This window comes from Budorcas taxicolor, chromosome 4 (genome assembly GCF_023091745.1).
Source record: "Budorcas taxicolor isolate Tak-1 chromosome 4, Takin1.1, whole genome shotgun sequence".
Classification (NCBI taxonomy): Eukaryota; Metazoa; Chordata; class Mammalia; order Artiodactyla; family Bovidae; genus Budorcas; species Budorcas taxicolor.
This window is the reverse complement of record NC_068913.1, coordinates 68280643-68297154: the sequence shown is the minus strand read 5'-3', so window position 1 is coordinate 68297154 and position 16512 is coordinate 68280643. Positions and strand designations below refer to the sequence as shown.

General features: G+C 45.4%; 1 protein-coding gene across 2 annotated transcripts in view; it reads left to right on the top strand.

Moving 5' to 3' along the window:
• Window positions 1-15992, top strand: part of WIPF3 (WAS/WASL interacting protein family member 3) — an 82109-nt gene extending 66117 nt beyond the window's left edge. For both annotated transcript variants that reach the window (XM_052638528.1, XM_052638529.1), the window contains exons 6-9: window positions 1462-1611; window positions 2558-2659; window positions 11733-11809; window positions 13829-15992. In XM_052638528.1, the coding sequence (XP_052494488.1) occupies window positions 1462-1611; window positions 2558-2659; window positions 11733-11809; window positions 13829-13852 (353 nt within the window). In that variant the 3' untranslated portion in view covers window positions 13853-15992. The remainder of the gene's footprint in view (window positions 1-1461; window positions 1612-2557; window positions 2660-11732; window positions 11810-13828) is intronic.
• Window positions 15993-16512: the final 520 nt, after the last annotated feature.

Here is a 16512-nt window from a genome sequence, read left to right as displayed (position 1 = left end):
TAGTAACAATAACACCTTTTACAAAGGATTGTTATACATACCAAGTAAGGAAGTATGCCTGGAGTGCTTTGCCTGGGGAGAGGGGTAGCTAGGGGCTCAGCAGCCTGACTTCCTTCTCTGACCAAGTGGAGAGGCAGCTTCTCACCCAGAAGAGGGGTCCACAGCCCCTTAGCCTCTTTAGTCCCCTTGTGGGAATAAGTAAATCCTAGTGGATCCTGCTGCAGAGGAAGGGAAGACCGGCAAGGAAGAGGAGGGAGACAGAAAGGGAAAGGCAGAGGGCGGAGCTGAGGGGCAAGGCGCACTGATGGCCGTGGGGTGACCAGCTTCGGCGCTGCAAACCGGATGCCGGGGTGGGTGCTTGTCTGGCCTCTTCCACTGTGTCTTTGGACATGAAACTTGGCTTTCCACGAACAACATGAGGGTAATTTCTGCTCAGACCAACCACAGGGAAGAGTAGGAGATTGTACTTGTGAACATCTTGGCACAGATACTGATGGTGCAGTTGTCATCATTTCAAGAGCAAAGTGAAGAGTCGAGTACCCGAGTTGATGTGCCAAGGCAGCAGGTGATTAACTGCCAAATGAGTCACGGGAAGAAGTCATGCAAAGGAGATCATCAGGGAAGAATTCATGAAGTAGGTGGGATTTGAATTGGGCCCTGGGGGCCAGGTAGGCTTTAAATTAACTGGAAGGAGAAACAAAGGACTAAAGTGCAGGAGAATGAGTGTGAGCAGAAACGCAGGGGCAGGAGCAAGCCCCCGCCAGCCTGCTCATCCAGCCCCACCCCAAGTCTCACCTATAGAGAGTCCTTCCCTTGCATAGGATTGTGCAGTATCTTCACTTCTTTGGGCTGTACCATCTGATGACAAGGGTTGATACTATCATAGCAGCTAATATTCATTGAGCCCCTACTACATGCCACTTTAATTAAATCAACTCGCTTAATACAGTCCATGGAATTCTCCAGGCCAGAATACTGGAGTGGGTAGCCTTTCCCTTCTCCAGGGGGTCTTCCCAACCCAGGGATCGAACCCATGTCTCCCGAATTGCAGGTGGATTCTTTATCAGCTGAGCCACCAAGGAAGCCCAAGAATACTGGAGTGGGTAGCCTATCCTTTCTCCAGCAGATCTTCCTGACTCAGGTATCGAACCTGGGTCTCCTGCATTGCAGGTGGATTCTTTACCATCTGAGCTACCAGGGAAGCCCAAGAATGTGTATATATATTATTTCTCATTTTATGGATGAGGAAACTGAGGCACAAAGAGGTGGTATTATTACTCCAGCAGGAGGACTGGGACACAGTCCCAAGAAGGTTGGCTCGAGAGGCTGCCTTTTCACCATCATATCATCTTACACCCAAAGATCTCAATACCTCACCTCTCCCAGATTATAGCATCTACCATCCTAGCATCTTCCATCTGAAAGTCCTGTATCTGAATACACTGTCATCTTCTCTGCCAGGGACCGGTGGGGGAAAACTCAACCCACCCCCAGCACCCCCTGCGAGGTCACCCACCACTGAGCTTTCCAGCAGGAGCCAGCAGGCCCTAGCCTGGACCCCGACCCAGCAGCCTGGAGGTCAGCTGCGGAATGGAAGCCTGAACATCATTGGTGAGTGGGGTAAAGAACAACCTACAGGTTGTGTTAAATAGCGTTTCTTTTGAGGCTTTCTGGGGGAGGGGTTCCAGAATCTACTCCCCAACCTTCTGATTGAGACTACAGAGAGAGAAGAAAACCAGCATTTAAGTTCTGTGTGTGTGTGTGCATGCACGCATGGACGTGCACGCGTGCACAGCTGTCTCCATGGAGAAATCAGACGTAAGCCTGACAGACTGATTTGCACAAGGTGAGAGGATGGATGGAAGGCCCACCAGCAGAGGAACAATTAAGGCAAACCTGTGGAACTAGGAAGGAAAGTCATCTGGGGTCAGGTGTGACCAAGAATCTTTGGACCCCTTGGTGGGCTGAGCTACTGTCACACCCAAACCCTAGATCACAAAGCAGGGACTCAGCTCATAAAAGAGCCACAAAACCCTTCTCCTCTTGCCATCAGGGGCTCATGGCAGAACCCATTTGCTTTGGGAAGCCCTGATCCCCAACTGAACACAGGCTGGGCTCCTTCCCACCAGCCAGGCTGAGGACTCCTGTTCTTTCTACCCCTCTCCACCCCTCCTAGAGTCCTCCTCAGGAGCACAGGAAGGACTGCAGGCCACAGGGACTTGGCTGGGCCTTTGTTGCTGCCAGATTCCCCACCTCTGACTGTGGGCCCTGGATAGGCCTGTGGCACTTCTGCTCCCTTTGGAAGCTTCCTTAAGACATTGGTTGAAGGAAGTTGGGTGGATGATGGGAAGAGTCTGTGACTTCACTTGTCCTGATTCCCCCTTGTCCCAGATAAGTATTAACAGTAAAAGTTAAGAGGTGAATGGATGTCTTAGAAGAGAATAGCCCTGCCATTAAAAACTTGCACTGAGCAGGCAAACCTGTTTGCTCCTGGAAATTATTAAAACTCGGATCATCATAGTAATGAGAGTGATTTTGCGATTTCCCTTGTGTGCAGATGACTTTGAATCTAAATTCACGTTCCATTCCATGGAAGATTTTCCACCTCCGGATGAGTATAAACCATGCCAGAAGATTTACCCCAGTAAGATCCCCAGAAGTAAGTACCACCTCGCTAAGACTCCTGGTTTTCCCTGACCCTCCAGAATTAGGTGCTTGGGTGTGTGGCACTGACGGGCCACAGGCTATACAAAGGAACTCTGAGTATCTACCTGGGCCTGGGTGGATGATGTGGCACCAAGAAGAAGGAGCAGGAAAGGAGCTGGTTTCAGGCAGAGACAAGGTTATCAGTCAGGGCAAGTGGATGTGCCTGTGGGGCTGCAAGGTAAAGGTGACCTGGACCAGGTTGAGCAGGGGGTACTCAGGTCTGAGGCTGAGGGGTAAGGTCAGGAGTGGCAACCTGCTTTGCAGGTCATCAGAGCCTTATCCTAAGCCAGGGATTAACAAATATTTTCTTTAAAGGGCCAGAGAGGACATGTCTGAGGTTCTGCTGGCCATCTGGTCTCTATCACAACAATTCAGCTCTGCTGTTTCGGCATGACAGCAGCCATAGACATCACATAAAGAAATGGGCGTTGCTGTCTGCCAGTAAAACTTTATTTGGGAAGGCAGGCACTGGCTGCATTTGGTCTTCTGGCTGTATTTTGCTAATCTCTGCCCTAAATCACTACAAAAGAAGAGTTTAAAAGTCTTTCTGTTATATAGCCTTTCTCAGTAAGTGCTGTGTAGTTCTTCAACCTTCAGACTCTAGTAGATTCTAATCCAAGTTGGCTACATTTGGAGCCCAAGGTAACTAGTCTTATCCCTGAGAATAGAAGAAAAGTTTTACCCCACACAGCTTACCAGGGTACACAGGTGGCAGTCTGTGCTGTGATCCCCTCCGTTCAGAGAAATGTTCAAATCAGTGTCCACACCAGAATAATCTCCTGGTGATCAAGAAGTAGTAGTTAAAAAATAAACCCCACCTACTCATGAGTGGACATCTTACAGACGAGAAAGGGCATTTGCCATTTCAAAAAGAAGATATGCTTTGGGAATGATATGGCATTGCTGGGCATGAAATATTGCAGGAGCCTCCTAGCACAATTAAATGAGCCTGTCCCTGCCATTCCTGGGCACCGCGGAGAGAACCTTGTTGATTATGTGAGTGTGAGCCTGATACAGTTCATGCTTATCTGATTACATTTCTTCTTACAGTTTTCCTCTTGTATTTCTGCCATTGACCTGTAACCCAAGATTAGAGGTCTTCATGGTCTGGGAGATGACTTTGGTTCCATCAGATGAGGCTATTTCCATGCTCTTTTGTGACATTTCTGGAGCTCTGTCTCTATCTGCTTGCCTGCTCTCTCTCTCTCCTTCTGACGCACAGCACACAAACCCCCTAAGGCTTCGTGCTTTCGGTGCTGTCTTCCCTGTCTCCACTCTGCAAGTATGAGCTGTTTCTTTCTTTAGTAGATGACTTTGTCCAGTTTTTTTAAATGTTTTTTAAAATGCATTAGGTTCCTCAATTCACTAAACAGAATTACCATATGACCTAGCAATTCCACTCGAAAGAATTGAAAGCAGGTGTTCAAACAAGATATCTGACAGGTATTCATAACTATTCACAATAGCCAAAAGGTGAAAAGTACCCAAATGCCCAACAAATGGTAAATAGATAAACCAAATGCTGTGGAGCCATGCAGTGAAATATTATTGGACAGTGAGAGGGAATGAAGCAGTGATACCTGCTCCAACATGGATGGACCCTGATAACACTATGCTAAGTGAAAGAAGCAGACATAAAGGCCACATATTGTGGGATTCCAGTGATACGAAATACCTGAAATAGATAAATCCAAAGACACAGAAAGTGGATTTAGCAGTTGCCAAGGGCAGGAGGGTATGGAGAATGGGGAGTGACTACTAATGGGTATGGGTTTCCTTTGGGGCTGATGAAAATGTTCTGCAACAAGGTAGTGCTGATGACTACATAACCATGGGAATGTATTCAATGTTGTTAATAGAAAATTTTATATGTATTTTACCACAATAAAAAGAAAGTGCAAAACCCTATCACTAGGAATCTTTGGGAAAATGCATAGCTCACAAATATTCATTAACTTTAATGACGATAGTAAGGGTGAAGTCATCATCGTATGGACAGATACTTATTAAGCCCCTTAGCACTGCCGAGATTTAGATGAATGATCCCGTTGATCTATCCATGAGAGAGTCACGTGCTGGTGAAGGAAGAGAGGACAGACAGACACTGAAATATAAAATTTCACTCTGGTGTTCCCAGCCAGACTGTCCTCATCATGGTCAGTTCACTGGGAAAGTGGCTGATTGATTGTTTTCATCCCAACTCCTTTTTTCTTTACATTTAATTGTGGTTTAAAAAATAGATAACATGAAATCTACCATCCTAACCATTTTTGTGTATACAGTCCAGTAGTGTGAAATGCATTTACACTCTTGTACAACCAGTTTCCAGAGCTCTTTTCATCTTGCAAAACTGAAACTCTATACCCATTAAACAATTCCCCGTTCTCCCCTCCCCTGGGCCCTTGGCAACCATTGTTGTACTTTCTGATTCTCTGGTTCTGAGTCTGACTACTTTTGGTACCTCATTTAAGTAGAATCACACTATGTTTGACTTTTTGAGAGCAGCTTATTTCATTTAGCATAATGTCCTCAAGTTTCATCCATGCTGTAGCATGTCACAATTTCCTTCCTTTTTCAGACTGAATAATATTGCATTGTATATATTTATCACATTTTGTTTATCTGTTTGTCCATCAATAGACACTTGGGTTACTTTCATTTTTGGGCTGTTGTGAACAATGCTGCTGTGTACACAAATGTACCAATAATTCTTTGAAACCTTGCTTTCAGTTCTTTGGCGTATATATGCAGAAGTGGAATTGTATGATGTAGTAATTCTACTTTTGATTTTTTGAGGAACTATCATACTGCATTCCCTTTTACATTCCTATTAGCGTATACAAAGCTTCCAGTTTCTCCACATCAGCACCCACACTTGTTATTTTCTGGTCTTGGTATTTTGTTTTGTTTGTAGCCATCTTTATGGGTATGAAGCTATATCTCATTGTGGCCCAATTCATTCTCTAAAATACACTTACTTTATACTTATAGCAAAATTGGCTACCATTATATCCATTAGCAGAGAAACTTCTCCACCAGACACTGAAGTAAGTAACAGCTCAATGTGGTTCACACCATAACATCAAAGAAATAGATGTCCCAGTACTAAGAGAATCAGAAGACAATGCCTGTGCCAAAGTATTTCTTCCAGCTTTTACAGAGGGCGGTTAGGTAATAAGGACCTCTGGCCTAGTGTGCTTATCTTAGCCACTCCTGATTATTACTGGTGACCACCTCCGTTCGTGTGGTCTTCCCTGATGATCACTCCAGATAAAACAGCAGCCCTTCCTGTCATTCTCTTTATGCTGCCTTATCATTTCTTTAAGGCATACATCACCTCCTGATATAGTATATATTTACCTGTCTCCTGTCTATCTCCCAAGTACAATGGAAGGCTCTGGAGGGCTAGGATAATATCGATTTTTATTCACTGCTCTATTGTCAGCTCCCAGCATGGGGCCAGGCACTTGTTTTTGTTTAGTCGCTAAGTCTTGTCTGACTCTTTGCAACCCCATGGACTGTAGCCCACCAGGCTTCTTTGTCCGTGGGATCTTCCAGGCAATAATACTGGAGTGGGTTGCCATTTCCTTCTCCAGGGGATCTTCCTGACTCAGGTATTGAACCCACATCTCTTGCATTGGCAGGGGAGTTCTTTACCACTGAGCCATTAGGGCCAGGCACTCACACTCAAAAAATACTTGTTGAATTAATCAATAAAAAAATCCACATACATATATTTTAATATGTTGCTAAACCATTTACAGAAGAAATTTGAAAACAACACAAATTCCCAGCAACGAGATAAAATAAATTAGGGCAGAGCCACCGGGTAGAATGTTCTGCATCTGTTATAGTAGTGCTATTGAATATTTAGTGACATGGGAAAATGTCAGTGCAACCTTGAGAAGAAAAACAAAACAACCCAGTATACTAAAATTACAAGTAAAATCTAGGGGCTTCCCTGATGGTCCAGTGGTTAAGAATTCGCCTTCCAATGCAGCGAGTGCAGGTTTGATCCCTGGTCAGTGAGCTAAGATCCCACAGGCCTCACACCAAAAAAAATAAATAAATAAAGAATATAAACCACAGAAGCAGTACTGTCACAAATTCAATGAAGGCTTTAAACCATGGTCCACATAAAAAAAACTTTTAAGAAAACCTAAGTTAATTTTAAAAAGAAACTGTTTCATGAACTTATGTGGAGAGGGAGCGGTGGAACAAAGAAAGAAAAGAGAGAAGCAGCTAGAAACACATCCACTACAGTGTTAGGACTGGTTATCCCTTAGTCACGGAATGCTGGGTGATTTTTATTTTCCTCATGGCTCACCATTTTGTCCAAGAGTTCTAAAATAAATATACATTACTTTTAAAAATCATTTAAACTAATTTTAAAATTCCAAAATTATGGGGTGAGGGTCGATGATTAAGCCCACCCCTGGTCTGAGTGCCCGAGGAGGGAAGTGAGGCCCTATAGTGTACAGGGTGACTCTGTAAGTTCCCTAGATGGGGTGGTGGGTCCCTCAAACCAACGTCAACTGTGGCAGAACAGCCAGGGAGGAGAGGAGAGGCCAGCTATGCAGTTTCTAAGGCTTAGCTGCGGCAGATACGAGAATTATCATGTCCAGTGAAATGCATCATGTCCTTTAGTTAGAGGCTGTGAGAGGCTGCCAGCATCGGAGCAGGGGAAGCCTTGTGAGGTTTCTCAGCCCAGTTCCTTCCAGGTGAGCAGAAGGAGCCATGCGGAAGTAGGGTGGCCTGCTCATGGCCACAGCTGGTGGCAGAACCAGGGCTCAAGGCGGGGCTTTTTGTTCCACATCAGGAGAGCCTGAGGCTTCTTCTTGACATGGGAGGGCTGCCTGACATACCGGAACAGCATAGAACCAAACCAGGGGTGGATTGGGTGCCTTCTCAGGTGAGGGGTCTCCATGCAGAGGCCTAGGGAGACCCCCGCATGTGCCCTCGGCTCACTTGAGAGGAAAGGCTGCACCTCCCAGTAGAAAGGAAGCTACAGACTCAGTGGCTCTGTATTCAAAAGGGAAAATGATGACTCCAGGTTGCTTTTTAGAGTTCAAATCAACATCTTTCTGGGTAAATATATTTTTAACAGAATCTTTTCCTTGTTTTTAAAAGATAGAAAAACAGCTACTCCCAGAGAAGCCCAATTATTTTGGCTAACCCTCCTGCAAGTAATCATACAACATACAGGTCACAGGACATACAGGCCCCTGGGGAATACAGCGGGGGGCACCCTAACTCTGGCCCAGCCCATGTATTCATCACCACAGGCTACACTGGAGCCATCTAGTAAGAGCATCCTCTTCTGTTTTGCATCTCGCTTCATATTTGTTGAGCTGCTTTGAGATAAGAAAGGAAACAGAAACCTCTGTGTCATACGGCGGCTCAGCCAGTAAAGAATCTGCCTGCAGTACAGGAGACCGACGTTCAGTCAGGAAGATCCCCTGGAGATCCCACTCTAGTATTCTAGAGGAGCCTGGCGGGCTACAGTCCATGGCATTGCAAAGAGTTGGTTAGTGTTGCCAGTGGAACGCTTCCAGTCACAAAGAGTTGTGCTCTTGATTGCATGTAACCATCTGCCTCTTGTGTCACGGTCCAATCAGTATTCCTTCTCTGCACATGAGGCCAGTACATGCAGCATCCCATTTGTTTCGGATACACAATGTGATTCTCTGCGCCATAACTGCTGCTTTCCACCTGATGCCATGTGGACCCTACCTCAGAGAGATCGAGTTGGCCCAGAGCTGACAGTTAGATCTGCCTCCCCAAGGAGTCTGTTTTCTCCTCACCCAGCCCCTGGAATTGTACTCCAAGACTGGGAGACATTCTGGGAGACCCTCCAAGAGACCCAGCTTTGATGGCCAGCCAAGTTTTTAAATCCATTCTGGATACTTTTCAAGCCCTGCAGTATTTAGCCACTTGTTGGTTGGCTACAGAACAAATTTTTTTTTTTAACACATGAAAATATCTCTGTGTCTGGGAAAAGGTATAAGGCTGGCCTGATTTACAAATGACAAAAAGTAAAGTTGGAAGCCAGCGTGACCCTCAGGCCGCTGCTCCTTCCACCCAGGAGTAGACTTTCTTGTTTAAGCCCCACTGTTCAGAGAAGTCTTTCATAGTTGGCGGCTCTGTAGCCACCAGCTCCGGACACATAGCCGTGTTAATAACCGGAGAAAGAGGTGCCATCTGGTTGCCAGGAGTCAGCAGCAATGGTCATTCAGGCTGTTCTGTGTGCAGTAGACACATGTGATTGGATAGAAATGGAAAAAGTCTTTTTTTACTGCACATTGTGGTACCAAAAGTTTGAAAACCAGTATTTTAGTGAATCTGAAATACTCTCCTGTAGGAAAACAGCCCATGTGAAGGACCATTTCAAGCAGAGCAGCTCTGTTTGTTGAATTCTAAGAGATCCTAGTGGCATCTCATAAGGAAATATTTGAGATGCCACCCCCCAAGGAGATAGCTGAATTAAAAGAATCTGAGGCAACCCTGGCAACTCTCAGCCACCCTTTTCTAGCAGCAGTGAAATTTCTTTTCCAAGATGTAGAGTTTTCTTCTCTGTTTTATGAAAAAATTGGTTACCCTTTAGCTCTGCTGTTGTTTCCCATCATATTTATAAAAACTAGTGGGCACTGTTTACCTATGGAGAAGCTTGTTTCATTGCTCAGTTGTTCTCAAAGATGGGATTTTGCCTTCCAGGGGACATTTGGCACAGTCTGGAGACATTTTTTTGTTGTTGATACAAATGGTCTCTGGGGCGTGGAGGATGTGCTGTTGGCATCTAGTGGGTAGAGACTAAGAAGGATGTGAGATCACCTACAACCTACAGGCAGCCCCCCTCCCCAAACAAAGAATTATCCAGCTCCAAATGTCAATAGAGCCAAGTTAAGAAACCTTGGTCTAAAGGAAGGCTTTTCTGTAGCAGACTGGGGTAAGTCTAAGAACAGTAGTTTCAGGGCCACACTGCTGCATGGAATTAAGTATATCAGTGTCTCTACTTTTTACAGGGGCTTCCCTGGTGGCTCAGCAGTAAAGAATCTGCCTGCAATGCAGGAGACGCAGGGAGACGTGTTCAATCCCTGGGTCGAGAAGATCCCCCTGGAGGCCGGCATGGCAACCCACTCCAGTGTTCTTGCTAGGAAAATTCCCATGGACAGAAGAGCCTGGTGGGCTACGGCCCATGGGTTCCCAAAGAGTTGGACATGACTGCAGCAACTGACCGTGCAAATTTGGCTAAAAATCTAGTACTTCCTATGCCATTTGCCCCCAAAAAATCTTTATCCTAGAACAGATGCATTCATTAATTTTAAAAGTATTGTAATGAAAATTACAGGACCCATTGGATTAATGTTTTGTAAGTTGTAGAGACCCTTCTATGTGGTAGTTCATTTAAAAAACTATATCATACCATAACAGATTCTTAAGATGACTTATATGTTCATTTTGTAGAAAACACGAAAAGTGTTTTTAAGAGATTTTAAAGAGCAATAAATACAAAAGGAATCAGTTGAGTATATTAATTTACATTTTTAAATGGATTTTTAAATAGTTGAAAAAAAGTGAAAGTCACTCAGCTGTGTCTGACTGTTTGCAACCCCATGGACTGTACAGTCCATGGAATTCTCCAGGCCAGAATACTGGTGTGGGCAGCATTTCCCTTCCCCAGGGGATCTTCCCAACCCAGGGATTGAACCCAGGCCTCCCACATTGAAGGCAGATTCTTCACCAGCTGAGCCACAGGGAAGCCTGAGAATACTGGAGTGGGTAGCCTATCCCTTCTCCAGGGGATCTTCCCAACCTAGGAATCAAACAGGGGTCTCCTGAATTGCAGGCGTATTATTTATCAACCGAGCTCTCAGGGAAGCCCTTTAAATAGTTGAGGTGTTGCTATTTATACAATTTCTAGCCTGCTTTTTTCTCCTACATTTCAAACATCAACCCAAATTATTTGAGCCTTTGTAGACACTCAGATGGCTGCTTGGTGCTCCATCATATGATGAGAAACCCTAGATTTCCTGAACACTGCTTTTGAATGCAGGTTATTATCAGTGTTTTTTTTTTTTTTTTTTACCATCATAAATAATCTGTGATGGATATTTTTGGTTTTCATGTTAGTCAGTTGCACAGCAGCATGAATTGTTTTAAGGGCTTTGGGACATGGATGTTTAATTCCTAGACGGTGATGGAAGCAGACAGAAAAGTCTTGTACCAAATGCAGCAGACATCTGGGACACAGAGAGACAGAAAGAGACATAGGGACACCATTTGGATTACCTGGCTCACAGAAAAAGTTCTGGAATTCCTGGGAATGTGGATTTTAAAACTTGGCTAGATCAACCAAACCACGCATCTGCCTATATACAATACACATCTGTGTAAGTAAATGCCAAAAAGTAAAACCAAGCTGGAGGGATAAACACCAAACTTTTAGTGGAGGTGACTCTGGGATAAATAATTGGGATTAGAGAGAAGGGCAGGCAGAGAGGAAGCACTTTAGGGTTTTTCCCCTATTATCTTTTCTATATTCTTCAAATTCTTAATTATGAGAATATATGTTCATATACATATAACTTGTATAATATTTACACCTAGCATGTTTTAGAGAATGAGTTGGATCCTCATAGGCAGGGCCTGAGCTGTGTCAGGATATACTTTTTACTCCTTTTTTAAACAACACTAGCAGGGCGCCAGCTCATTTGGACGCACGAGTGAGTCTGTAGCAGGTGGGGTGTTCAGAGCTGAGAGGCTCACCTGCATTTAGATAAGAGCCCTTCATAACTTCTTCTCCTTCCAGCAGTGGACATGATGCCTCTGTATCCATGGTCTGTGACAGAGAAGCAGTGAGTGGAAACACACGGTCTAGGGCCAGGAGCCTGAGGGGTTCGGGCTGACGGGCTCACGTTACCCTTGGTTCCTACGCCTTTGCCCTGAGTGCCGGCGGAGCCAGGCTTTGTGAAGTGCACAGCGGGCCCGCGGCCAGCAGATGGTGAGATGGTTCCTGTGTCTTTCAGGCCGCACACCTGGTCCCTGGCTCCACGCCAATGCGGGCGGGCAGAGTTCTGATGACATCAAAGGCAGAAATGCTCAGGTAACAGAGCTCTCTGGTCCCTGAGTGTAAAACTGGGAAACCTCCTCAAGAAGCACACAGCTGTTGAGGTTTACTTTCCCCTTCATATTAACAGCTTCATGTTTTACCTGGGGGAAGGAGACACATGGGCACCTGTGTTTCCAGCTGGGGTGAACCACTCATAATTTCAAAACCTGAAGAGTGAAAGAGGGCTTTTCTGGAATCATCAGAAGCTGCTTTGGCACGTGGGACCCCTGGGAATCCCTCTGCAACCATCACCCTGTTCACTGCCATCATCCTTCCCTCGTTACCCTGGTCTGAGAAGCCCAAAGAGAAAAACTCTGTACCATGCATAAAACATAACTCAGTATTCTCTGTCATCTATAGAGTACCTGGCTTCTTACAACCACCACCACCCCCTCCCGGGGCGGGGGGCAGGTTTCTACCATGAACATTGTCATTTAACTTGACCACTTTAGCCTCAAAATTCAAGTGCTGGTGGCTAGGGGAAAGCTGGGGGAGGGGGAAGCAGAGAGCTGCCCGTGTAAGACAGGCTTTGAAGAAATACCCTCATGCTCATACAAGGCAACTTGAACGCAGTGTGTGTTTTCTAACCTGGGCTGAGATGACATTTCTCACTGCACAGGACAGGGTCTCATCTTTAAAGGCCCTTTGCTTCTTTGAAAACAGGGATTCTCGTCCCCTCCTGGCCTCCAGTTTCAGAGCTATGTGGCAAAAAGGGCAGGACCCACAGGTTAGGTTGGAACCTGAAGGAAAGGGATGTGAGAAGGAATGAACTAGGTTCCTGGAAGCTGGGGGAGGTGAAGGTTCCTTGAAGGAGGACAAGCACCCTCCTCCCCTTCTAACCACAGCTGATCCAATTTTGAGAACTGCAATAAACATTCTTGGATGATTGTAGGTTTAAAACTGGGTGGGTGTATGATTGCAGTTCAGAGAAGAAGGATATATACAGAGAAAAAAAAAAGATAGGAAGAATAGACACAAAGTTGTTAACAGGCATTCACTCTGCCAGCTTATGACTGAATTTGACTTATTTGTGCATTTATGCAATTCCTGAATTTTCTACAATAAATGCATTACTCCCATGATCAGAAAAATATGGTAATAATCAAAATAATATTCCCTACATTACACAACTTTTTATAGTTCAGAGAACTTACATATGCTATTTCATTGGATCCTTTTTAGCAACTCTGTGATATAAGCTGGAGAGACTTATCTTTAATGCCTTTTTTTCAATATGAGAAAACCAAGCTCTGAGGGATTAAGGAACTCACCTGAGGTCACACATACAGACCTCTGATTCCTTGTCCAGTGCTCTTTCCACTGGCCCTCACTGCTGCTTTCCCTGCAGGTCCGAATTGCCAGGACAGGAGTCACCCTCACCTCTAGACGTTATAAGCATGATGGAACGTTCCATACTGTCTGGTCCCTAACCTCATGGCAGGCACACATCTGAATCCCCTGAGCCCATAAAGTCTAGTCAAGGATGGACTGTAGTCTGTCTTGGGCATCCCATAGTCAAGATCTTTATGTCTAGGTGGACACCATGTTAATTCATTTTTTACTTCAGTGAGGCAAAAAGAAATTGCCCAGAGAAATCACGGAGTTTCAGACATGGTGAACAGAGCCCTGGGGGTGCTCTTCTTTTATGGGCCAGAGCCCAAGTGCTCCAGGCAAGGCTGGGAGCCCTAAACTGGAAATCTGAGAGCCTGGGGCCCTTTCTCTCTTTTTCATTGCCTTGTCTCTAGATTGCCACCAAGTTCTTAGCTTTTCTTAGCTTCCCATCAAGTGGTCTGCTGGTACATGGTCCCTAAAATGTTTCTGATGACATTCGGTCCCCACCTGAAACAAGCTACACTTGCCTTTTCCACCCACGACCCGCTGGGTGAAGATCAGCACCTTGCATATGATGGAACCATCAGACCCGGGCAGCCTTGCAGGCATGAGGGAAAGCCAGCCCTGGGGATGGTTCTTTTACCTCTGACCCCACCTGGTAACACTGTTGTGTTTCCACAGTTAGCCCTTAAGACGCTCCGGTGAGAAGACGGATGAGGCCAACGTCCTGTGAGCCACCTGGAGGTCCATATGGTAGGGTGGGCATCCCCAGGAGAACGTCAGACCTCACCATTCTCAAGTCGTAATTCAGCTGACACGCAGGCTCTGAATGGAACGTTTATTGTAAATACGTGTTTTGCACAGGCTTTAAATCAGTATTATAGTCAACTATTATTTGAGTAATTTAAAACACATGCACATTATTTCTCCATTTTTAAAAGTGCACCTTGGCACAGGTGACAGCCCTGTCCCACCGCATAGTGTCCATTCCATGACTGTAAATATGTCTGCAGGCTGGCCCTCCCTAGACTTGCAACTGTTTTTAGAAGATTCCTTAGTTTCCCAAAGTCATAGTATCCACAATGGCTTCTTATTGGCATGATTTTTCTAGTCTCATCACACAAACTGCAAAATCAAACCAGGTAATGCCTTATGAACAACGCGGCTCCCCAAGAGTAGCGTGTCCCTCACCCAGATGCCGCCACACGGCCCCCAGTGGACGAGACGCCACATCCTGCTCCCATCCTGCAGTACAAGGATTCTTTTGCTGCCTCATGTAAATATAACGCAGATCAAAGGCAAGAGTGGCCTCAGTTCCTCCGAGGCTGAACACAGGGCCCCTTGTGTAACTGAACAGTCCTGCAGGTAGCCAACGCCCTTAGTGTTTACACTGCCCCTCGTGCCCATGCTTCTGCGATGGTCCTTCCTGTCCCTCTGAGCCCCCATCCTGGCAGCCAGGGTGAGGTGAGCTGAAGGAGATTTCACTATGTTCCCTGCAAATTACAAACCTACTTAAGTCATCATTAATTCTGTCTCAGAGATCTTTTCTTTTTCCTCCCCTGAGTGCAGGGTTTATCATGGAAAGCATGACATGAAAAAGTATCGACTCAAACATATTCTGAAATACCTGCCTCAAATATCAAGTGTCCCCCACCCACCCTTAGGGAACCTGGATCCACCCATCAGGCAAACCTTAGCACCTTTCTGTGCTGGTCTGAGAGTCCCCCAGTCCCTGTGGTGACACTCAACTAGAGGGGGAGAAGTATATGAGTTCGGCTAGCCCTGTGGATGGGTCAGGACTGGCTGTGACCTGTGGCTGCTCCTCTCATGCCCTTTTTCTGGGGCTGGCAAGGGAATGAAAGTGTGTTTTTGCTTGCTGCCTGACCTCATCCTTGGAGGGAAAGCTGTGACTGAGGAAGGAGAGAAAAATAGAAAAAAGCAGACTGACCCCTCATCTGTGCTCAAAACAGCTGCAGATTAAAGGAAATCCGGGAGAGGTGGAAAGAAAACAGTGAAAAATGTTTCCTTTGAAACAGCCCACTCATGCCCTCACACCTTAAGGATGTAATGCCGAGAACACGCCATGCGCAGAAAACAGACCGTTAATGGGGTTTTGGCAAACATGTGACCGCATCCACCACCTCCTGTCTGGGATGGAGGCTGACCCTGAGATGGTGTCCACCATCACTGCGTACTCTCTCATTCCAAACAGAAGCCACTGTGCAACGTCAAGTTCCCTTCCCTGGGGAATAAATCACGCCAAACTGTAACAGCTAAATCAATGAAAAAGCTTTTGCAGGTCATCAGCTGTGCATATACCTGATCCGTCTTATTGGTTCTGCAAGCTTTCCAAAAGGTCAGAACTTTTTAAATATAACACTACCCACTCCACCTCTCTCCCAGTTGTACAAAATAATTACAAGGGTTTTTTAACAATCATGATTAAGAAGGCACTAGAACAAAGCCGTTCTACCTTCAGAGTAGACTGCCTGCCCCGATGAGGTAGTTTACACACTGATGTTCTGCACCACTGGGATAGAAATTCAAAATAAAACTATTCGAGGTCAGAGGGAAGAAATGTGCAGAAACCAAAAATTGCAATTAGGGAAAAATCTCAGGAATCTGGCATCACATCTCTCCTCCAGACCCAACACTGAATTCCTGCCCTTTGAACTCCTGCGGCAGGACAAATACTTCACCTCTGGACCACAAACTCAGAGTGCCCCTCCCATCCTCGAGTAATCTCCCCAGCGCTGTGGTCTGTGACTCTCCCAGTGTTTCCTGTATATTTTCTATTTATTGATCTTCCCTCTGCAGATTCATTTCTTTGTATTAATAAACTTTAATAAGTGGGAATGCTTCCAGTTGTTTACTTGTTAAAGCCAATTGACGGTCGCCAGCACCAATCTAAGCCAACCATCTTTAAGGATTAGAAGGGCTCAGACAGGACACTGACACAGGACCCAGCACTTGCTGTAACATTCTGTGTTAGAAATGGGGCCTTTCTTTTTGGAGCTATACTACAGCTGAACTAAACTACAGAATGTTTTCCTGACTTTTGTAGCTAATTAAACAAATGGGTATTTGAGAAAACCAAGCAAGGGAAAAAATCAAATGTTATTTTGTAACACTACTTATTCACTTTTATTAATACCAAACATGCTTACAAATTCTGCTAACTTGTGTTGAAATGGAGCAGCTTTCAACTTGAAATACACTTAGCACCACCCCCTCAGCTTAGCAAATGCCTTAAAAAATCTCCTGTGTGGAGCAGTCTCATCACCATCTCCATTATAGTGTCTTCAGGTGGCCTCTTTGGAACCTGGTACAGCGGAGATAAGGTTTGCCTGATAGGTATGTTGGCT